The sequence below is a fragment of the Sus scrofa genome, chromosome 9, assembly GCF_054392235.1.
Source record: "Sus scrofa isolate SSC_HxYL_T2T_F1_AM1 chromosome 9, Sscrofa_HxYL_maternal_Yorkshire_Landrace_v2.0, whole genome shotgun sequence".
Classification (NCBI taxonomy): domain Eukaryota; kingdom Metazoa; phylum Chordata; class Mammalia; order Artiodactyla; family Suidae; genus Sus; species Sus scrofa.
The window spans coordinates 107,335,641-107,360,464 of record NC_139391.1 but is presented as its reverse complement, the minus strand read 5'-3'; the positions used below and the strand labels follow the sequence as shown (position 1 = coordinate 107,360,464).

Below are 24,824 nucleotides of genomic sequence, written 5' to 3'. Positions count from 1 at the left end.
ACCTACACCACAGCTCACGGCAACGCCGGATCGTTAACCCACTGAGCAAGGGCAGGGACCGAACCCGCAACCTCATGGTTCCTAGTTGGATTCGTTAACCACTGCGCCACGACGGGAACTCCTCCTTTCTTTTTTTTTTTAACAGTAAGTTATATACTCAATTTTTTTGTTTGTTTGTTTGTTTTTGTTTTTTGGCTGTCTCTGTGACATGCAGAAGTTCCCAGGCCAGGGATGGAACCTGCACCACAGCAGTGTCCTGAGCCACAGCAGTGACAACCTGGATCCTTAACCTGCTAAGCCATCAGGGAACTCCTAAACTAAGCCTTCTTGAATGAGTAATTCGGTAGGCACTGGGTAGCTCTGCTTCCACAGGCCCTTATTCATTTCTTAAACCCCCAATGTAAGCTGATTTCAAGCTCTACCATTCTGCTGAAATTGCATTTACTGTGACTGTCTTAGCTCTCCTAGACATGACCAGTAGATATGTTATAGTGGTGCACAGCTTTCTTGATGCCTCCTTGACATTCAGCACTCTTGACTTCTTTTTTAAGTTCTTCTCTGACTGAAGCATCATTTACACCTGTTTTCTCACCTACCTCTTTAGTCTCTCCTTTGTTATTATGCTTAAATGATACATACTTTCAATTCTTCATGCTTCATGGTCTTAAGGGAGATATAATTGAATACTTCAATATTTAAAAATAAGAAAGAGTCTACACATCTTGTAAAACTGATTACAGTGACATGGTTTATTCTAATGCTGCTTAAGAGTCTGAAGGAATAATAAAGTATTGATATTTTTTCATGCTCTGCATTCTTGTGATGGCTAGTGGATTATTTGTAAAGTATTTTTGGACAATGCAGTTTAATCTAAACCAGAAGTATGAGATCAATATTTAACCAGCACATTTAATTTTCTGTTGTTGCTTTATCATATGCCAGTTTTTCTATTGCTTATAAGCCAAATTTTGTTTGCAAACCATATATTGTTCATGTCATATCTGATATGTTCAAATATCTAGTATTTTCAAAATCTCATTGTTTTGGCAAGTTATAATGCCACCTCAAGTTCAAAGGGTTGGGAAACAGATTACGGTTACACATTTTAAGTAGGAAAACTACAAAATCACATGTGGTTTTAATATAAGGAGAGTTGAAAACCAGGCTATTAATGTGATCAACCTACCAAATGACAGGTATAGGGGATATCATTATAAAGGATGATTAAGACATGGAAGCAAGACTTGAAATAGGGAGTGAGTGAGTGACCTCTGCAGTTATCTGGGAGAAGAGTATTCCAGACTCAAGAACATTAGGTGCCCAAGGATCTGAATTAGGAGTGTGTTGAAGGGATGTCAAGGGAGCCAGTGTGCTTGAGCAGAATGGGTGAAGATGAGAGTAGGAGATCTGTGGTAATATTGGGAGTTGCAGTGAACCCCGTAGGTTCTTGTAGGTCACTATGAGGGCTCTGGCTTTTACTCTGAGATGAGTTTTATTCTTAGGTATGATGTTAACTTACATTTTAACAGGATCCAGCTTGCCTGCCTGCTTTGTGAAGAACATATTGTAGAGAGGTCAAGGTACAAGCAGAGACTACTTAGAAAGCTATTTGAGTAGTTCAAGCAGGAGGAGGAGAGCCTAGAGGCAATGATAGTGCTATGAGGAAAAGGGATGACTTTGGAAGGTAGTGCTATGGTAGCATTCCTAAGAGTTGGTGATATTGGAGGGTGAGGAAGAAAGTGTCCAAGCTTATGTGGACACTAAGTGATAGTGATGAGATAGGGAATATTGGAGGAAAGAGAAGTGGACACTGAGTTCAGTTTTAGATGTATAGAGTTTGAATGGCATTTAGATCTCAGGGCAGACATGGTTGGCCTTATTGCTCTCTGATTTTTTTTTTTTTTTTTTGATGGGGAATTGTCAAACTCATTGAAGAAGATAAGGTTTCTGAAATAAAGAACATATCCTGAGAATAACAGAAAACAGAAAACTGCAGAACATTAGGGACACTTAAGTGTCTACTTAATGATGATAAATTCAGTACTGGAGAGTTAGGAGCACAGGCTGGAGGGTAGTGTAGAGGCTAAGTGGATTGAGGAGTTACAAGAGAATTTGGATTTAAACCAGAATTTGGGAATGGAAGTCAAGGGTGAGCTTGTCAAAAGCACTGAGAAGATGGTAGGACAAATTTGCATTATTATTATTGTTTTTTAAATCACTGGGAGAATTACCCTTGCCTCTGAAACCCTATCATATATATGAGTTGTCCTGAAAGATAAACTTGCTGTAGTCATTTTAGGGAACAGAGAAGTTAGGGGAGTGAGGATAGGTCAGAAAGCTAGTAAACATATTGATTTGTTTCATTATTCTCTCTTCCTCTCTTAACCCTGGATCCCTTCTCCCATTTCTACCCTCTTACTGCTACCCTTGTTCTGTTGATTACTTTGCACCCTCTCTTTAAAGCAACATGATCATCCACTGCAACCAGAGGTAACTTAAAGCCCAGAGATAATGGAATCAGAGAAAAACCCAAAAAGTGTTGAGTTGGTGCCATTATGTATGTGCCTAATGAACTCTTATACTTAACCCAGTGAGGAAAATGGGTCCATTTTATAGATGAGGAAACAAGCCATAGTTGTCCTTCAGCTTAGTAGGGGCATTGGAGGCAGTGGACTTCAAGTAATAGGTAATACTATGCAGGGCTTCTACCTGTTAAGGTTGCATCAGTCGGGGTAGGTTGCAAATGGTAATCATTAAAAGGTGGCCTGTGATAACGCAGAAAACTGTTGAGAGACGAATTGGGTTTGACAGCGTAGAAGCATAACATACTTTTTTACTTTTTTATTCCATAGCACTTTATCTGTCTCTATTATAATTCACCATATCATGTTGCAATTATATATGTTTTTCTATTTCTGTTACTAGGTTGTGAGGTCTTCAGTGGCCAGAGATCCAGAGCTAGTGTCCTGGATCTTGTCTTTATGCTTTTGGGACCTAGCCAGTGGCCACATGATAGGAGCTTTGTAAATCTTGTCAAATTAATCACTGTAATATGCTTACAAAGTACGTTTAACAGGCAATAGAAATAATGGAGTATGTAAAACCTCTGCAGGAAATGTCATTAGGTGCTTTACATTGAATCTTCAGACCAATCCAAGTCCTTTTTTTACAATTGAGGAAACTACTTGCTCAAGGTCACATAGGTACTAAGTGGCAGAACTATTCCAATTGTAAAACCTATACTCTTTACTATGCTTTGCAACTGTTTCAGTGCAGCCGTTGTGGGCATCAGCAGCAAAATCATCCATTTCTAAGTCGAGAGACACTGATTGGCAGAACTTTTTCTTTTAATGGCTGCACCTGCGACACATGGAAGTTCTTGGGCTAGGGATTGAATCCCAGGCAGCAGCTGTGACCTGTGCTGCAGCTGTGGTGACATCCAATCCTTTAACCCACTGCACTGGACCAGGGATTGAATCCATGCCTTTACAGCTACCTGAGTCACTGCAGTTATGTTCTTAACCCACTGCACCATGGTGGGAACTCCTGATTGGCAGAACTTCTGAAATAAGTGGTTACTTGACACCATAGGATTTGTTAATTTTTCTTCTGGCTGTCAATTATTTGTCAAAATCTTTATCTTAAATATACTTGAGTATGGATTGAATATGTTAGTCTCATGTCTTTTGAAATGGAATTCTTTTTTTTTCTTTTTTTAGGGCCACACCTGTGGCATATGGAAATTCCCAGGATAGGGGTTGAATCAGAGCTGCAGTTGCTGGCCTATGCTACAGCCATAGCCATTTGGGTTCTGAGCCACATCTGTGACCTACACCACAGCTCACAGCAACACCACTGAGCAAGGCCAGAAATTGGACCTGAGTCCTCCTGGGTACTAATCGGGTTTGCAACCCACTGAGCCACAATGGGAACAACTCCCAACATGGAATTCTTTCAATGTTGTATGTGAACCATTTTTAATCATGGGGTGGGAGGAGGAGGAGGCTCCATCTTTGCAAACTTAACAATCAAAGCATTTCTGTTCATATACCTTTCATACTCTGCTAGTTAGTGAATATTTTGACGAATGATGTGATCCCTTCCTATAGTTATAATCTGTTTCATCTGCCTAACATTTCACTGAAACAAAGCTCTTCTTTGAGAATAGAGTTTAGCACTAATTTAGTATGTAAAAGTAACACAAATAGGTTGTTTTTCACCTACTAAAGCTGTAAATAAAAACAGGCATTAAGTGGTTACCTCCATATTTCTTACCACATCAGAGTTTGAGTGAGTCAAATATAGAATTACCCGTTTGTTATATTTCAAAGAGAGTGAGTTATTCTGAGTTTTCTGATTAAATTAAACCCGTTTGAATGGCAGTGGGGCTTATATGATCTCTTTCCTGAGGGAATTTTCAGTAGAAATAGGGAAATAAAGAGGTATGCAAATAACTAGTGCAAAACTGAACATGGTACTCTAGGACACAGTGCCATGAAGATACTTTTTTTGGCAACTTCTAAAAATTGTGGTCAAAAGTTACAATTTTAACCATTTTTAAATGTACAGTTCATTGTCATTAAGTACATCCACACTGTTCTGCAGTGAGGATTTCTACAAAGGAAAAATCATATACAGTTAGGAGAATCATGGAATGCTTATTAATAAGTGCTTTCAAAATGAGCCTAGGAGGAAAGGTGAATCTTGGTGGAGGGAGTTTGAGAATCCTGTGAGCAAACAAATAGAGGTGGGGAGAAAGAGACTTCAGGGAACAGCAATTAGTAGCATTATTTAACTAAACAAGAGCAATCCCAAAGAACATTTATAGAAATAATTTATAAGTATAAAGACATATTTAATAAATAAGGAATTGATTAAGAATAGTATAAATTTTTAGAATAAATGCTAAATGAATTTTCCACAGATAAAAGTAGACTTGGTCTTTGTTATTCATGAAGTTTTCTAGCCAGCAAAAGATTTGTAATTTAAACAATAAATGCTATTTGATTATGGAGCTATGCTCTAAAATAATTTAATCTCAGAGATTGCCAGTTTACTCACACTACACATTAAATATTATTATCGGTGGTTTTGTATGGCTCAGAGAAGTCAAGCTGACAGTGAAGTACCAAGTCACACTAATCGTCTCATCCTATTAGAAAGTAACTGGTACATAAGAATTGTCACTTCACAAAGTGATGCAAGACAGTACTGCTTTGCCTGAGACTTGACTTTGTAATCTAAAATGGTACTAAATTATAAGGTTTTTTTTTCATTTTATTTAAAAATAAACAAGTTATTTTAAAGCAGATTAATAGTTGTCTAAAGGAGTTAGTATGCCAGTGTAAAGATAGTGGTGAAACAGTTAAGGACAAAGCCAGTCTTACAGTGCTTTTTCTTCTGACTTAAGTTTAAAGCATAAATATTATAATAATAAAGATCAAATTTAACCTCATAAAAATAAAAAATCTGTAATACAAAAAGTAATGCAAATATGAGCAGTGATTAATATAAAACATTTTAAACACATTTAACAGTTGGAGGATTACTATCTAAAATATGTGAGTAGCTTTTATGTAAAAGACCTCTCCAGTAATAAACTTAACAAATACTAAGAAAATTAACAGAAGAAAAATGCAAATAATTACCAAACATGGGAAAAAAGTCACTAACCTATCCAATAATCAGAGAATAAAAACCAGCATTAACTTTTGAGGCGGCATCCATCAGATTCCACAAAATTTTTAAAATTAATTAATTAATTTAATTTTTTTCTGCTGTACAGCATGGGGACTAAATTACACATACATGTATATATACCTTTTCCTCCCATTGTTGTATTGCTATGTAAGTATCTAGACATGGTTCTCAATGCTACACACTACACAGCAGGATCTCATTATAAATCCATTCCAAGAGCAGTAGTTTGTATCCATTAACCCCAAGCTCCCCATCCCTCCCACTCCCTCCCTCTCCCCCCAGGCAGCCACAAGTCTATGACTTTCTTTTCTGTGGAAATGTTCATTTGTGCTGTATATTAGATTCCAGTTATAAGTGATATCATATGGTATTTATCCTTCTCTTTCTGACTTATTTCAGTATGAGAGTCTCTAGTTCCATCCATGCTGCTGCAAATGGCATTATGTTGTTCTTTTTTATGGCTGGGTAGTATTCCATTGTGTATATATACCACATCTTCCTAATCCAATTGTCTGTTGATGGACATTTGGGTTGTTTCCAGCTCTTGGCTATTGTGAATAGAGCTGCAATGAACATGCGGGTGCATGTGTCTTTTTTAAGGAAAGTTTTGTACGGATATATGCCCAAGAGTGGGATTGCTAGATTCCACAAAATTTGGTAAGATTCAAAAATTGATAATAGGGAGTTCCCGTCGTGGCGCAGTGGTTAACGAATCCAACTAGGAACCATGAGGTTGCGGGTTCGGTCCCTGCCCTTGCTCAGTGGGTTAAGGATCCGGCGTTGCCGTGAGCTGTGGTGTAGGTTGCAGATGTGGCTCGGATCCCGCGTTGCTGTGGCTCTGGTGTAGGCCGGTGGCTACAGCTCCGATTCAGCCCCTAGCCTGGGAACCTCCATATGCCGCAGAAGCGGCCCAAAGAAATAGCAAAAAGACAAAAAAAAAAAAAAAAAATTGATAATAGAAGTTACCACTGTGGCTCATTGTAATGAACACGACTAGTATCCATGAGGACACAGGTTCGATCCCTGGCCTTGCTTAATGGGTTAAGGTTCCAGAGTTGCTCTGAGCTGTGGTGTAGGTCGCAGACACAGCTCAGATCCCACGTTGCAGTGGCTGTGGTTAGGCTGGCAACTACAGCTCTGATTCTACCCCTAGCCTAGGACCTTCCATATGCTGCAGGTGTGGCCCTAAAAAGAAAAAATGTAGAAATTGATAATAGCAAATATTGGCAAGGATATAGAAAACTAGCATTCCAGATCTGTTGATAGGAAGGTAAATTGATGCAGCGTTTTTGGAATGCAGTTTGGCCACTTCTGGTAGCACTGGTGAGTGTATACTATTTGACCCAGCATGTTAACTTCTAAATTTTTTTTCTTTAAAATATTCGCATATTTGCTTAACACAGTTGTCCAGTGTATTAGTTACAGTGATTTCTGTGAAACAACATATAAAATATATATTAATAAAGAGGCCACTTCAGAGGAGAGGGATATGGAGGAGAGGAGGTTACTTTTTCATTTTATAATTGTATACAGAAAAAGTTAACATAGCAGTCCAAGGAAGACCTGCTTGCAAGATTGGCCTTTTCTGGTGTCTGGGAACCTGGACCTTTGGGAGGGCTTCCGTAATTCCATGATAAGAATGGTCCATTGTGCTTTTATTGTACAAATACAGTTTTTGTTAAACACCTGCTTTCCTTCTGGAACTCTGGAAATTTTGCTCTTGCTAAGGCAGAGAGTGCCTGTATGACCAGCCACCAATAAAAACTGTGGGCACCTTGTCTCTAATGAGCTCCCCAGGTAGACAGCATTTCACAGGTGTTGTCATAACTCATTGTGGGAGGGCACTCACTGTTGGAGGGCTTAAGTACATCCTGCATAACTCCATTAAGAGAGGACTCTTGAACGCTTGTGCCTAGTTTCTTCTGGACTTAGCCTCATGCACCTTTTCCTTTGTATCCTTTAGCTGTAATAAATCGTAGATGTGAATATGACTATAAATATAGTTATGCAGGTCATTCTCGTGTTATCACTGAACCAGAGGTGGTCTTAGGAACCCATGGCACGATTTGTCAGTTTAGTTTGAATGTGTTAGCATATGCACGTATCGCTTGTATAATTTTTAAAACTCTAAATTTAATAACTACATATTTAAATTATATGTATATATAAACATAGGCACACATGTAGCTCATCTCTAAGAATACGCTGATGGGTGTTTATATGTGTGTATTAGCACCCACTTATTCTTCATATTTCCTCCCTGGTGATAAAAGATTGAATGCTTTCCTTGGTGACATTGTAGGCAAATCAAAAACAAAGTGTCTCTAGTTATGTTACTTAGGACAAGGGGGTTACTACTTTAAATAAATTATTTAAAAATACACTTCATTTTTTTCAGTTTCTTATGTCATTATGGTGGTAAACGACAAAGATCAGATATCAAGTAGCATTTTTAAAAGTATACTCTCTACTTATACAAACTATATTATCTGAACTTAATGAACTGCATATGTTATAAATGTAATAGGGTGCCATATGTTATAAATGGAAATAGGGTGCCAATTCATTGACTGCGTGATGTTCTAAATATGGTTATCACTGCCCATTATGTCTAAAAAATCTTGCTGTGCTTTATTGAATATGTGATACACGGAAGACTAGGCACTGTGGAGGAATAAGGAAAAATATAAAAGATTATTTCTGGCAGAGGGAATTATAATCTTGAGTGGCAGCAGTGATGGTAGTGATGGGATAAAACCTGTAAACAAATGATGGATAGAAGATAAATTTCATGTGACTGGGATCTACTTTTGGATGTATGCTACACGAGGACAGGGATTTTGTCCTGTTCACCACTCTATCTACCACCCAAAAGAAAGCCTGACACATAGAGTAGGTTAGCAAAAATTATATAACACCAGTCATCTTCATGAAGGTGATAACCGAATCTTACTTTTTTCTCTGATTACAAGTATCCAGATCTAATATTGCAGGAAATTGAGAAAGTAGATTTAAAAAAAAAAATCATAACAGTTAATTCATGAGTGGAGCAGACTGTCTAATGTCATGTGAATATTGTGTGACCTGATAATCAGAAACATTTTAATGGATCTTAACAACAATTAGCTGGTCCCTCTTCCCATACTGGTTAGCGCATTTAATAACTGCATACAACTACAAAGGGTTTCTTTCCCTTTATTTTAAAAAAAGTTTTAATTCTGGTAAAATGCAAATAACATAAAACTTACCATCTTAACCATTTATAACTGTACAGTTTAGTAGTACTAAATACATTCATATTGTTGTACAGCCAATCTGTAGAGTTCTTTTCATCTTGGAAAACCAAAACTCTACACCCATTAAACAACTTCCATTCTCCTCCTTCTCCTTAGCCCCTGGCAACTACCATTCTGCTTTGTATCTCTATGGCTTTGACTAGTCTTTGTACCTCATTTAAGTGGAATAATATAATTTATTGTGGCTGGATTATTTCACTGAGCATATTTTCAAGTTTCATCCATGTCTCAGCATGTGTCAGAATTTCCTTCCTTTTTAAGGCTTAATAGTAATATATATATATATGTAATATATGTAATATGTATTACATTATATATGTATATGTACACACCGCATTTTTTTAATCTGTTAGTCTGTCGATGGACAATTGGGTTGCTTCTACTTCTTGGTTATTGTGAATAATATTGCTGTGAACAAGAGTGCACACATACCTGTTTAAGAGCCTGCTTTCCATTCTTTTAAGTATATACTCAGAATTGGATTTGCTAGATTTAAGTTTTAATTTTTTGAGGAAAGACCATACTGTTTTCCACAGTGGCTGTGCCATTTTACAGTTCTACCAATAGTGGACAGAGATTCCAATTTCTCCACATTCTCACCAACACCTCTTGGTTTTTTTGTTTGCTTTTGGTTTTGGTTTTGGTTTTTTGGATGGTAGCCATTGCAGTGTGTGTGAAGTGATATCTCATTGTGGCTTTGATTTGCATTTTCCTGCTGATTAGTGATGGTAGCATATACTTATTGACCACATGTACATATTTTTTGAGAAGTATCTACTTAAGTCCTTTGCCCATTTTTTAAACTTCTTTTTAGGGCTGCACCTGTGGCATATGGAAGTTCCCCAGACTAGGGGTCAAATTGGAATGGCAGATGCCAGCCCATGCCACAGCTGTGTCAGTGCCAGCTCCTTAACCCACTGAGCAAGGCCAGGGATCAAACCTGCATCCTCATGGATACTAGTCGGGCTGCAATGGGAATTCCCCTTTGCCCATTTTTAAATTGTTTTATTGTTGCTGAGTTGTAGGAGTTCTTATATAGTGTTTCTGTATATTCATCTTTAGCATGAAAAGGACAGTCAATTTATAAAAGTTTAATAATTATAATAAGACAGAACTTAAGTTTTCTGATTCATTTTCAAAGTAAAAGGCTCTCAGGATAGTTAATGTGGGTTCATAATTCCAGTTTAATTAATAATTTTTATAATCATTTGAAGTTTCAGTTATTGATCATTTTTCCTCCAAGATTGCTATGTAGATTGACATATGTTCTGCTTATCTCAGGAAAGTGTCTGCTATAGGAAGCATTAGTAAATTCTCTTCAGTAACTGACCATGGTTTTGAAAGTTGTCAAAATGTCACATTTTTTATTTAAAATCTTGACTTATTTTGATTCAAGTGTTCTAAAATGTCATTTTTTTTAAACTAAGAAACCATTCTAGATTATATTTGTAAGTTATTTTATATAGTTTCTCTATACCATAAGTTTGTTTTTATTTAAAATATTGCAAGGATCTTGTTAATTGTATGTAGGTGGGTCCTAGTTTTTATCATGATTGAAGTTTGGCTCCTTGTTTGATTTTGTATGATATATGAAAGAGGAATACTGCTTATCATTATGGAGATTTTTGAAAACAAAATCATGCCTTTGGTGACTTGGGGTGCACATATCTTCATAGCAGTGTGATCTGGCCTTTTGAGACCAAGTCTGTAATAATGCCAGAATGAAATATTTTTTGCAAGAAATCATCACTATATAATTTCAGAACATTTTCATCACTGCAGGGGAAAAAAAAAAACCAGACCCATTACCAGTCCTACTTTATTTCCCCTCACCCAACACCCTGGAAACCACAAGTACTTTCTGACGTTATAGATTTGCCTACTTAGACATTTCACATAAATGGAACCATGCAATATGTGCTTTTTGTGTCTGACTTCTTTCACTTAGCATTATGGTTTCAAGACTCATCTGTTGAGCATGTGTCAGTACTTTTATTCCTTTATTCCTTATTATTTGTAAGTAATATTCCATTATATGACTAGACTACATTTGGTTTATTCATCCATCAGTTGATGGACATTTGGGTTATTTCTACTTTTTGACTTAACGGATAATGCTGCTCTGAGCATCTGTGTAAAGTTTCTGTATGGACATGTTTTCAGTTCCCTTGGGTATATACCTAGGAGTGGAATCACTGGGTCATATGGTAACTTTATATTTAGACTTTTGAGGAACTGCCAAACTGTTTTCTCTATTAAAAATTTAAAACTTAATTTTACAAACAAAAGTTTGGCAACCTAAATAGACTTTACCTCTACTTGGTCTCCCCCACTTTCTTTTTTTTATTACAGTATAGTACATATATATATATATATACACACACACACACACACATATATATGTGTGTATATATACGTATGTATATGTATACACACATGTGTGTATATATACAGTACAGTATATATACATATATACGATACATATATGCACATATATATGATCCAGTCATATATTTACGTATGTACATACGTATGTAAATACATACAGTACAGTGTATATATATACATATATGTGATACATATATACATATATATGTGATCCAGTCATATATTTCCATGTTGTGTTCCATGTACTACTCAGCCATAAAAAAGAACAAGATAATGCCATTTGCGGCAACATGGATGGAACTAGAGATTCCCATACTAGGTGAAGTCAGAAAGAGAAAGACAAATATCATATGATATCACTTATATGTGGAATCAAAAATATGGCACAGGAGTTCCTATCGTGGCGCAGTGGTTAACGAATCCAACTAGGAACCATGAGGTTGCGGGTTCGATCCCTGCCCTCGCTCAGTGGGTTAACCATATGGCAATGCCGTGAGCTGTGGTATAGGTCGCAGACGTGGCTCGGATCTCGCGTTGCTGTGGCTCTGGCATAGGCTGGCAGCTACGGCTCCGATTAGACCCCTAGCCTGGGAACCTCCATATGCCACAGGAACAGCCCAAGAAATGGCAAAAAGACAAAAAAAAAAAAAAAAAAAAAAAATATGGCACAAATGAACCTATCTGCAGAACAGCAGCAACAAACTCATGGACATAGATCCTCTATGTGGTTGCCAAGGGGGAGGGAATGAGATGGACTGGGAGTTTGGGGTTATTGGATACAAACTATTGCATTTGGAGTGGACAAGCAGTGAGGTCCTAGTGGATAGCACAGGAAACTATATCTAATAACTTGTGATAGAATATGATAGAAGGTAATATGAGAAAAGGAATGTATATATATGTATGAGTGGTTCACTTAGCTGTACAACAGAAATTGACAGAACATTGTAAATCAACTATAATAATAATAATAATAATAATGATAATAAAAAAGTTTGGCCTGTTGACCATAGCTTTTCAGCAGTCTGGCCTATCAAAAAAGAATTATTTTTGTTAAGTGGTAGATATGAATTGTTCTTAAATTGCAATGGTGTCTCTTCCTGTGCTGTTTTTTGCAAAGATAAAAATATGAATTCTGCATCCATGCTATTAATTTGAAGGGTCTTTTTTGTTTTACTTAGGTGGACAGTTGATGTTTTTGTGAACTAATGTGTTAAACCTGGGACTCAGTATTCTTACTTTTACTATAAGAGACATTATACTCTTACTATATGAGTAATTGTAATTATGTTATATATTTTGCAATAATGACAGTGATGAATTGCTTTGGAATACTTTGAGTCTGAGCTTGGCTGAGTATTTCTCAGTGGAGACTAAAGAGATATAACTAGATAAAAGGTGGCATAGTCAGAAGCCATAGTAGTAATACTCTGATTTTGGAATTTTTGAGCAATTTGCTGTGGGGACAGTGGAACAAAATATTTGAAGTGAGGTTGACCTGGAAAATGTGGAACCATTGGTTGCATGAGTTAAATGGTTAGAGGGGCATTAGGTAAAGGATGATGAAGAAACAGATGGAAGTGAAGATGAGGGCTTTGTGAATAGAAACAAATAAAAATGAAATAAATCTGGGAACACATTTTTTTATTTGCTATATAAACAAATATATTGTCCTCTTAATTTAAGTAGGATTCTACTTTTCCCCATAAAAAATATAGCTTAGTGGTAGGAAGAGGATAAACTTTTTTTTTTTTTTTTTTTTTTTTAGTGGCCACACCCATGGCATATGGAAGTTCCCTGGCCAGGGATTGAATCTGAGCTGCAACTTTGGCAATGCTGGATCCTTTAACTCACTATGCTAGGCCAGGAATTAAATCTGTACCTCCACAGTGACCCGAGCTGCTGCAGTTGGATTCTTAACCATTGCACCACAGCAGGAACTCCTAGGGAGAGGGTAAACTTGAATCACATCTTTTTTTTTTTTTAACTTATTTTTGATCTTGAGAAAGCATTATAGATGTTTTTCCAACCAGAAAACAGGATCCTTTCCTTTAAGAAGGGGAGAGCATTTGCTTATTGTGTAGAGTATGCAAAAAATTAGGCTTGTGGTGGATTTTTTTTTTTTTTTGGACCTTTTTTCCTTTTAGTCTTTATGCTTTGCCATATTGATTATTTTTAAATATAGAATACAACGTTTTGTTTAAAAACAAATTCTCAAGATTAAGATCTATTGCTGCATCCATACAGGGAGGATTATAAAGGTGATCTCCTTTGCGAGTAGTTGATGGACCTAGGAAAGCTGTCTCATTGTGAAGTGCTGGGAGAGAAAATAATTTCGTAAGTTTACGGTCAGTTCTGATTTGCATCATTTCCTCTGAACATTACCACCTGAGAAAACCTAAAGAGAAAACCTTGACTTGCTGTACCCGTGGTAGTCACTGGTATGGATAGAATAAGAAGATATAGTTTGCATCTTTAGGGAACTTATAGTCTATCAGGGATGGTATATGTGTACATGTAAGTAATTATTGTACATTGGGATATGTCCAAGGTTAGAGGTTAATGTAAAGTGCTGTGGGTAGAGATGAGGAAGCAATATGAGAGGAAGTGGAAGATGAGGTTGGGTGCCAGTACTATTCTCAGGAAATGTTTCAGCAAGACGATGTCTATACTGAACTAGAAAGAAGCCAGGAGTTTGCTTGGTAGACTACTAGGAAAATAACTGAAGTATCAAAATCATTGTGAACAAAGAGTAAAATTATGTTACCAAAAGATCTGTTAGATTGGCTCGTATTTACTTCAAAGTTATGTTCTTTTAGCATCTGCTCTGATTTAGCTTTAGTGAGAAGGCATAGCTATGCATTTCTGAAAAAGAATGGCAGGTAAGTTAGTCTGTCATTCAGTAGGTAAATTGTGAGTAAAGATGGGAAGATGAATTTTGAAAGGCAGAGATGAATATTTTTTTAACTACAGGTCAATGTTGCAGTTGCATAGTTCAAAGACCCTTTAGTTATATTCGTTGTATATAACAGTTACTATTAGTAGCATACATATTTTTATATAAATATGTTTGTAAAGATTTAAGAATAGCCAGTTAGAGATAGTATATTTTTGGTGGAAATTATGCTCTGATTTTTTAAAATTTCTGATTTTACTACTTCTTGTTACTTTGTATTTGGGTTTTTTAAAAAAGTATATTTTGTCTTATCATCCAACTTTATGGTTGGGTTAATTTAGTAATATTATGATTGGCATTTGTGACTGATAACATTTAAATATTTCCGGCTTAATGAATTTATTCATTTAACAGTTATTATTGGGCGATAACTATGTGCCAAGCCCCCTGACTTTTAAAATTCAGATTGATTTTCCAGTAATTGCTTCAGAACTTTTTCAGAACAGTGGCAAAAGCAGTACTTTTTAGGTATTCTTATATTTTGCTACAGTGTAATTCTTAATCTTAAAGCCATTCCATTTTATTTCACTTTAAGACACATTGTTGTTTTTGCATTTTTTTGTTTGTTTGTTTTGTTTTGTTTTTTTTGCCCAGTTTCCTGTGGTATATGGAAGTTCCTGGGTCAGGGATCAAACCCAAGCCACAGCACTGACAATGCTGGATTCTTAACTGGTTGAGCCACCAGGGAACTCCAAGATTTGTATTCTTGTGTGCATATTTACTAAAATTAGTGTTTTATGAAACTCATATTGTTTTTTAAGTGTTAATGACATTGGAGAATTTGGGGCAGTAGTATGTGGCCTAGTAACAGTATGAGAAAGCTTGAGTTCCAGTATTTATTCATATCCCATCTTATGCCCAAAATTGACTTAGCTTAATTTCATTTTAGCTGTTACTTTTCTTTCAATTTGTTTCCTTTTTTCTTTTTTAATATATATTTTTGGAGCCGTACCCAAGGCATATGGAAGTTTCTAGGCTAGGAGTCGAATCGGAGCTATAGCTGCCAGCCCACACCACAGCCACAGCAATACGGGATCTGAGCTACATGTGCGACCTACACCACAGCTCACGGCAACACCAGATCCCTGACCCATCAAGTGAGGCCAGGGATCAAACCCGCATCCTCATGAACTCCTGTCAATTTGTTTTCTTTGTTGTCCTGATTGAAAATCCAGCCAACAATTAAGTACTTATTCTTGTCTATCTGTAGTCTGAATTCTAAGTCCTTTCAGTGAATATGAAGAGACTTAGATAAATTTTAGATGTGGAGCTAATACAGCTTGCTTATGGATTGATTTAATGTTGGGGATGAGGGGAGGTAAAGGTAGGAATCAAGATGATCTCCAGTTTTTAGGCTTGGGCAGCTCCTGAATGTTGGTGCTTTTTAGACATGTTTGTGATGCCTATGAGACACCTAATGGACAATCAAGTAGATAGTTGCTTATTTTTCTAGAGAGATTCAACAAGCTTCACAAACACCCTCTCATTAGCTTTGGTCCTTAGATAAATAAGGAAACTTTTAAAGAACCAAATCTTGACACACCACTGGATACTTTTAAAGAGGATAGTTGTATTGCATGTGACTTAGAGGCCTTTGAGAATCAGTTTATTGATTTAGGATTAGGAGGATAAAATGTTTATGTTTTTAAGAAATAAAGAGAAAGTAATTTGTTTGGAACTTTACAACAGTGGATATTAAACTCCATTTTTGTTTGCATCAAAAATTCTAATCTATTAGAGACATCTCTGTGACTTGTCTGAGAAGGCTAATTAAACAATTCTTAAAATCACCCATTTAGTGTGATTCACATTGCACTGGCTATAAAGTACAATAAGAAAGTCCAGTCTCTCCCTTCAGTTTTATAGTATAATAGATGAGACATTAGCCAAAATACAAGTGTTGAGAGAGCAATATGTTATTGACAACTCAGTGCTGGGAACTGGGAGCAATTAGGAGGGAAAGACTTCAGAAAGGAAGTAACACTTTAGCCAGAGTCTTCCTCACCAGCAAGAGTAAAAATTGTCAAACTGTGATGATGAGGGGTGGAGGGTTGCTGGTCAGGCTGGTGGTGGTGGTGTTGCTGATGCTGGTGGTGGTAATAAATCCGTATGACTGAACATCATACTCTGAGTAAGAGAGAGTTATAAAAAGAAGCTGGGAAATTGGACAGGCAGCTTTCAAAATATGTTAAAATTAAACTAGGAATTGATAGCTTATCTTGGAGGTGATAGACCCTTTGGAGGATTTTTAAGTGTGAGGCTTCAGTTAAAATGATCAGAGTTGCTTTAGCATAGTAACTCTGAGATAAGACTGGAATTATATAAGAAGTGTGTTAATGTGACTTTCTCAAGACTTTTAAGGTAGACTCAACTGAAAATGTCTTTCTTAAAGGCTTTTTTGTTTGCTTAGTTAAAAAAAAAAAAAAAAAGCCACACATGACAAAGGCTGTTAATTGAATCTACAAATTTAGGTATATTTTTGCCCAGTTAGAAGAGTGATTTCAAGTGCTTTCTTGCTTCATTGTAATTTAATTATTTGTAACTTGATAAATGAATGATTTTGTTAGTGTTTAGTTCGCCGCTGTTCGCATACAAACTGTCACATAATACCATACTTAAGAATAATGTTCTTTAGTATTTTTGTGGCATGTTTCTCAATTTCATAGAGACGGCTTCACTAGAGACAATGGAAATGGTGGTCAGGAAGTGAAATGAAATACATGTAGGTACTTTGCATTTCATTTAGTTAAATGAACTTTGGTGTGCTACCTCTCTTTCACGCATTATTGGGACATAAAATTTGATGTCGTATTAAAAGAACAAAACTGTCTTCTTTTGTTTGGGGCAGCATTCAAATTTTATTCTAAGATTAGTTTATTTAACATATAAGCATTAATTACGCTCCAGGGATGCAGGGTATTACAAATATTAATCTGACAGTAGTCTTGTACTCAGAGTTTAGTAAAGGAATTCTCTTTATATATTTATCATAAAGAGAAGGAAATGGTGTTTTACGAGTACATATAAAGTCCAAAAAAGAATTCAGAAGGGAAGATTATTTTTGCATGACAAAAGAAAGAAACTCTGAATAAGCTTGGGCTTAAAAGATGTATACGACTTGGAGGTGTGTGAGTGGAATGACCACTAAAATGCAAAGAAAAAGCATCAAGACCCAGAAAGATGGCTATCCTGAGAATTTTTAAAAGCTGAATCTTGAAAGCATCTTTTATGTTGTTTCGTTTGGTTTATCAGTTTTATACTGCTGATGTCAAGGGCTACCAAGTCCATATAGTATTGTACTCCGATGTTTTAAGAAATTTGGGGAAGTTTTGGTTTGCTGTACCTCCCACGTTTATCTAGAATCTAACCTCAAAACCTTTAAATTCCTGTATTTAAATACTTTTTGGTGATAGCCGGTGCATATTTTTTTGCTTTCACTTGCTTTTGAACAACGATCTCCTCCCTGTCCCTTTTTTTGCTACTTGATAATTACATTTTCCTTCTTTATTCCTAATCCGTCCTCCTCCTCCCAAGAAAAATCATCAACTTTCCAAAAATTTTCAGTGCTACCACTGAAATAAAATACAGAGGAACCTAAGAGTTTTTGAAAATCTGTTTCCATTCCTCCATGCAATTGATCACAATACTCCTGTCTCTTGAACATACCTTACAACCAGTGATTCTTAAAGCACAGCCTCCAGCAGCAGCAGCAGCAGCATCCCATATTAAAAATACAAATTCTCAGGCTGTACCCCAGACCTACTGAGCAGAAGAAACTCTGAGGGTAGGACCCTGCATTCCTCCTTTTAACAAGCCCTCTAGGTGCTTATGAAGCATGCTCAAATTTGGCAGTATGAATGAAGGATGCTTTATAATATTTAATACTCTCAGGCAAACAAATTGGTCTAGAATATGTGACTCCTTTTGATCTCTGATCTAAAAAAGAAAGAAATTTTAGTAGCAAATAACATTTAAAAAGTTTCATTAATTGACTTAATGGTAATAGTTAACATTCTTTGAGCCCATTTTTTTGTGCCAGGCTCTTTGCTGAGACTAGGTATTATGCTCATGTCTCAGAGGGTGAGCCACCGTTTAAATATGTTCAGTATCATAAAGCAAGAGAGTGTCAGATCAAGAATTTTAATTCAAGCAGCAGACTATAAAGCTGACCTTTTTTGTTAGAAAGTCAGTTCCTATTTGAGGATGTCTTTTTAATTCTACATTTGGGTAGAATTTTTATGATGTCAATTTTTTTAAATGTACAAAACAGTTTATGTTTAATGGATCACCGTTGTTTTATTTATACTACATCATAGATTAGTGGCTCTTAGCGATATGAAAATTTCTAAGTACAAACACATTTTTTCTTTTTTTTTTTTTTTTTTGTCTTTTTGCTATTTCTTTGGGCCGCTCCCACGGCATATGGAGGTTCCCAGGCTAGGGGTCGAATCGGAGCTGTAGCCACCATCCTACGCCAGAGCCACAGCAACGCAGGATCCGAGCCGCGTCTGCAACCTACCCGACAGCTCACGGCAATGCCGGATCGTTAACCCACTGAGCAAGGGCAGGGACCGAACCCGCAACCTCATGGTTCCTAGTCGGATTCGTTAACCACTGCGCCACGATGGGAACTTTTCTTTTTGATACCAACAGTAGTGTATTATATACACTATTGTTTTCTGCTTTTTTACACGTGTACTTACCGAGATCTTTTCATATCACTGTATATCAAGAGCCTTCCTCATTTCTTTCAACTGTATCATATTTGTATAAAATGAAACAAATCATTTTAGCCAATCCTTTACTATAGTCTTTTCCAAAACAATAATAATTGTTTGCAGTCTTTTGCTGTTATAAACAATTCCATGATAAATAACTCTGTTTATATCATTTTATGAGTGTGAGCCATTTACCTAAAGAATGTATTTGTAGAAGTGCAGCCTGGGATGAGGGGTTATGTGTATTTATAATTGCCAAATTACCCTCCTTAGGAGTTGTGCTCATGTTCTACCAGCATTGCATTAATGTTCTGGTTTTCCCACACCCTCACCAACAGCCAATTTCCTTTTTTTTTTTTTTTTTTTTTTTTTTGTCTTCTTGCCATTTCTTGGGCCGCTCCCTCGGCATATGGAGGTTCCCAAGCTAGGGGTCTAATCAAGCTGTAGCCACCGACCTACACCACAGCCACAGCAACCTGGGACCCGAGCCGCGTCTTTGATCTACCCCACAGCTCATGTCAATGCCGTATCCTTAACCCACTGAGCAAGGCCAGGGATCGAACCCACAACCTCATGGTTCCTAGTCGGATTCGTTAACCTCTGAGCCACAACGGCAACTCCCAGTTATTTTTCAGATATAATTTTCCCCCCAATACAGTTACATACTTTGAGAATTTTTATTACCACAGGAAATAGCATCATAAATGTGAATTTTGCTTTGACATTGTGCCAGTGCAGGAGTATATATTGCTGATTTAGGTCTCTGAGATTGTGATGATAAAGTTCAGTAGTTTTTCAGAGAAAAACAACATGCTTACTATTCTATAGGTAATAGAATAGTAAGATTATTTCAAGTGCAGTATGTTAAAGTATGTCATAATGAGAATAAGAATCTTGAATTAAAGTTACATAAGTTAAATAAAATCTGTGATTTTTTAAAAAATAGAGACATAATATTTTTAGTTGCTTAATTATCAGCATCAGAATGAGCAAGAATAAAACCATGGTGAAAAAGTTAAATGTTACCAAACTGCTTTTTCATTTATATTTAATAATTTGTTGAATATGCCTTCAATATGTCTTTAAGCCTAGATGAAAGCAGGCTCCTTTGAAATTAAATTTCAGCAGTGTAGTTGAGTAGTGAATTTAAACAATTCACAATGCTGACTTTCAGTGCTTCTGAAAGCAGGAAGTGTATTACTGACATGCAGAAATATTCCAGCCCTAAGAACATCCCTACTGCCATATGTGGTAAGAATTTGTCACTAACTCACAAACCACTTCTGTAATGCAGTGAATAAGCAGAATTGGTCTTTGTTGGGTAAATCCAATTCAATATGAAAGAACTTTATTTTGCAGTGTCTTATAAGTAATTATTAGCTTATGCCTTGGAAGGAGACTGGCACATCATGGGTGTTTAAGGTTTATTGAGAGAAGGAATAAAGAAATGTGTACATAATCTTTTAGGCATGATTTTTAAATTTGAGTTTTGGGACCCTAAGTTAAATATTCTGACTCAGCTTATTAATGACTTCTTTAAATCAAATTACTTTTATTCTGGGGTCCCATTTCTTTTACTACTACTTGGAATGTTAATCTTATATTTATACTTGTACTGAAAAAGAAATTATTAGGGTTAATATTGAGGGGTAGGAAGATATTGTCAATGTAGAAAAACAGGAAAATGAGTTGTGAGGAGAATGGGCTGTGAGGAATTGGGGTTAGTAAAATTCAGTGAAGAGCTGTCTATCATTTAAATTTTCATTAAAAAATAAATAAATAAATAAATAAATTTTCATTAAAATTTTGAAGTAATAGTATTTTTCTAAACTTGAATTTTCTTTTTTTTTTCTTTTTTTTTCGATTGTAAGCGATTAAGAAGATTGTCAACTAAATATAGAACAGAAAAGATATATCCCACAGCCACTGGAGAAAAAGAAGAAAACGTTAAAAAAAACAGATATAAGGACATACTGCCATGTAAGTTTGAAATGCCACTAACGGAACAAATGGAAATGCTAATTAACAGTTTCGTAGCCTAAACTACCTTTATTCTTCCAAATGAATTTGGTTGTTAGGAAGGTAGTAATTAACCTCTCTTTCAAGGTACACTATAAAAAAATAATTTGTGATCGTGCTTGCCTTTCCTACTGGCAGTAGTTTTTGTTGTTGTACTTGCCTTATCATTATTATTATTTAAGTATCATAGTTACTCTGGTACTTATTTTTAAATACTTCAAAATCCAAGTAAAAATACCTTTTGTGGACTCTCTGTTCAAAGAAGTTATTTTGTTAAAATGAAATAATATAGACCGATGATTCAATAAGTATAATTGAATGAATTTTATGAAATGCTAAAAATATTAACTCTTATCTATTGTGTGTTCACAGTAAGAACCTTAATTGATTAATTATGTATTAAAAATGAGCCATGATTCATGCCTGTGTGTCTACTGTTCTTAGTGGTCTAAAAATGTATCTCTGAAGTGATGCCTAAGACTGATAGCATTATATTCTAATAATAATAATAATAATAATAATAATAATAATAATAAATTCTTAAATAGTATAGTTTTCCAGTAAAATGCCTTTAAAGTGCCTTTAAAAGCATACATATTTAAGTGTTCCCATTGTATTTGTTTGGGTTTTTTGGTTTATTTTTTTCTCTTTTTTGGGTCTCCCTGTGGCTTATGGAGTTCCTATGCCAGGGATCAGATCCAGGCCAGAGTTGCAACCTACACCATAGCTGCGGCAACATGAGATCCTTTAACCCACTGTGCCCGGCCAGGGATCAAACCTGTGTCCTGTTGCTACAGAGATGCTGCTAATCACCTTGTGTCACAGTGGGAACTCCTAAGTGTCCCTATTTTAAAAAGCAAAAATTAAATAGCTTGTCATGCAACTAGTAGGGCAGATGAGAACTTAAACCCAGGCAGTTTGTATCCAGAGCATTTGTTCTCATCTGGGGTGCTTTTGCTCCTGCAGGGATATTTACCATTGTCTGGAGATGGTTTGGTTGTCCTAACTAGGATGTGGAATGAGCAGGCTGCTACTGGCATCTAGTGGGTAGAAGATAAGTATCTGCTACACTAAACAATACAGAGGCTACAGCCTCCCCACAACAAAGAATTATCGAAGGCCAAAATTTGAAAAGGGCTGAGTTTGAGAGCCCTTGCTCTAGAGCTTAAGCTCCTTATCACTGGGCTATAGGCCGAGTAGCAGTGCCTTTGCCCTTTAAGTTATTTCAGCTTTGATAAGTCAGTTACCAATAAATTTCTAGTCATTTTAATTTGGAAAATTATATTGAAAGTATGGTGTTTAGGGATATATGTCTTCTTACTGTCATAAGAATAATGTAAGTTGTCAGTTTCCTTTGTGTATTTACCATGTCCAGTGCTTGCAGGTACAGTATTTTAAAAACAATTTTATAATTTATATAGCATAAAATTTACCCATTGTAAGAAAAGGGAACCCTTGTACACTGCTGATGGGAATGTAAATTGGTGCAGCCACTGTGGAGAACAGTATGAAAGTTCCCAGGTCACCAATCACACCTGTGCCACGGAGTGACCCAAGCTGCTGCAGTGACAGTGCCAGATCCTTAACCCACTGCACCACAAGAGAACTCCAGGAATTTGTATTTTAAAAGAGCACCTGAGATTATCCTGATTCTAACTTTAAAACACAGCTTCACAATCAGACTTAGTTACTGTCACTATGTTACAAATTGCCCTGCTGGTAACTAGAGTCAATTTTCATTGTTTTTCAAAGTAAATTATTTTATAGTTCATTAGAAAAAAATTTATCTGCCAAGAAAACATAATTCACGAAATCCGTTTATTTCCTTGTAGTTGATCACAGCCGAGTTAAGTTGACTTTAAAGACTCCTTCTCAAGATTCAGACTATATCAATGCAAATTTTATTAAGGTATGTATTAACTTTAAGTGGTATTTCGCTGCCCTATTCAGTTCTTCCTCCATACTAGTCTTATTAAAATTTTTTAAATTGCCTAAACATGATACCAACAGCAAAAGAAGTAAAAGTAAAATCACAGCCATGACATATTTTTATATGCTTTCCTTATAGCTTCCTTATTCATGAAGATAAAGATTTTTGCTTAGTTTTATGTCAGTGGATATAAAGTTTTCTATTTTTGTTTCTTTTACACTGAAGGCTTATAAATACTGATTTCTAAATCTTCTTATCTTAAATTACTCAGGCTAGAATTACTGGGTAATACTGATATAAAATTATAGAATATAAATTTAGATTAAAAACTTTTGGCAGTTTTTACTAGGTTTCGAGTGACAGCCAAAATGCAAGATTGAATGTAATCTTTAGAGATAACCTTTTTTGGATACTCTTTGATCTAAAGCAGTCAAGTTTTTACACAGTTACCAATAGAGAGACAGATTCAAACTGCTGCTTAAGTAAATAAATAACTATTAATAGTTTTTATTCATTTATGGTTTTAGTTTTTTATATATGGTATTTATACATATTTTAATATATTATCTATGTTAAATTAATAGTTATGAATAGTTATGGTTTCAAATAAAATTTCTTTCCAAAAAGTCAGTTTTACTACAATTATTGCAAAACCCAAAACTAATAGGCTAAGTGAAAATTAATACATAGGTACTTCATTCTTTCAGATGTAATGAGGTTTATATTCTTTTATTAGGACATTTGTTAAGAGTTCTAGTTTTTAATTGCCCTTAATAACACTAACTCATTGTATGATTCAGTTATGTGCTAGTTTAGTATTTTAGTCCACTATCTTGTTTGGTATATTCTGCTAACTATTAGAAATGTATATATGAGGTGTTTAATAAACTTTAAGTTGAATAATTAAAGGCAGATATGGGAGTATCTAGCTAAGAAAGAACTAGTAGGTAGTTCTAGTGTTATTTTTTAGAATTAAAGCATGCTTTTATATTTCTTCTAGAGTTAGTTTTACTGACTAGATGTTAGGGCTTCTGTTTTTAATTCCTAGGTAAATAATAATTTTAAAATTAGCCTGAGGAGAATTAATTATAAATTCTGTGCACCCTGTCTAATAAATACACAAAAGTAATAACATTTCACCAAAAGCTGAAGTGAAAGGAATATATTTTATCATGCTTTTACATGCTATGAAAGAAAAATCATTTGGAAATAGTTTAGGTGAAAATAATGCTATTACTAATAAAATTTAGGCAAGGAAATATTTTTGGTTATCATAATGAATATGAAATTTGTTTTTAACTATTTTAGGGTGTTTATGGACCAAAAGCATATGTGGCAACCCAAGGACCTTTAGCAAATACTGTAATAGATTTTTGGAGGATGATATGGGAGTACAATGTTGTAGTAAGTATTACATGTAATCATATGACTTTTTAGCTATAGTGATATTATACTTACAGCTACTGTTTACTAAAAAGAAACATATCTAGGATTTCTCATTAAATTTTGAAAAATTTGTTGAAATATTTTAAGAATAGAGTGTGATAATGTTTTTTTTTTATTTATAAAAAAACATTTCAAATCTTATCTTTAGTAACTAATAAGACAACCACCAAATAAGAAGGATTGATAGATGGGTAGAGGGATAGCTATGTGATTGGAAAAAAAGTATTATGAAATTAATGGTAGGGTATAGATGGTGGCTATACAATAAGTTTGCTGTATGTTTGAAATATTATATTAAAAAATATTGGGATGGGGGAGTTCCTGTTGTGGCTCAGCAGTTAATGACTTTGACTAGTATCCATGAGGATGCA

General features: G+C 35.5%; 1 protein-coding gene and 2 long non-coding RNA genes across 9 annotated transcripts in view; 2 read left to right on the top strand and 1 right to left on the bottom strand.

Annotated features, from left to right (window-relative positions):
- The window catches only part of LOC102167692 (uncharacterized), a 121,284-nt gene that overhangs the window by 8,740 nt on the left and 87,720 nt on the right, over positions 1–24,824 (bottom strand). The window contains exon 4 of one of the 4 annotated variants that reach the window (XR_014816091.1): positions 4,835–8,458. The exons of the other annotated variants lie outside the window; for them this stretch is intronic. This is a non-coding gene — a long non-coding RNA (uncharacterized LOC102167692). Of the gene's footprint in view, positions 1–4,834; positions 8,459–24,824 lie in introns of those variants that run through there. 4 annotated transcript variants of the gene reach the window in all.
- Positions 1–24,824, top strand: part of PTPN12 (protein tyrosine phosphatase non-receptor type 12) — an 83,075-nt gene that overhangs the window by 16,063 nt on the left and 42,188 nt on the right. For all 4 annotated transcript variants that reach the window (XM_021102555.2, XM_021102553.2, XM_084977429.1 and 1 more), the window contains exons 2-4: positions 20,930–21,038; positions 22,910–22,986; positions 24,316–24,411. In XM_021102555.2, the coding sequence (XP_020958214.1) occupies positions 20,930–21,038; positions 22,910–22,986; positions 24,316–24,411 (282 nt within the window). The remainder of the gene's footprint in view (positions 1–20,929; positions 21,039–22,909; positions 22,987–24,315; positions 24,412–24,824) is intronic.
- LOC146400066 (uncharacterized) lies at positions 10,968–18,292 on the top strand. The gene is made up of 2 exons (XR_014816099.1): positions 10,968–14,715; positions 14,782–18,292. It is a non-coding gene; the product is annotated as an uncharacterized LOC146400066 (long non-coding RNA).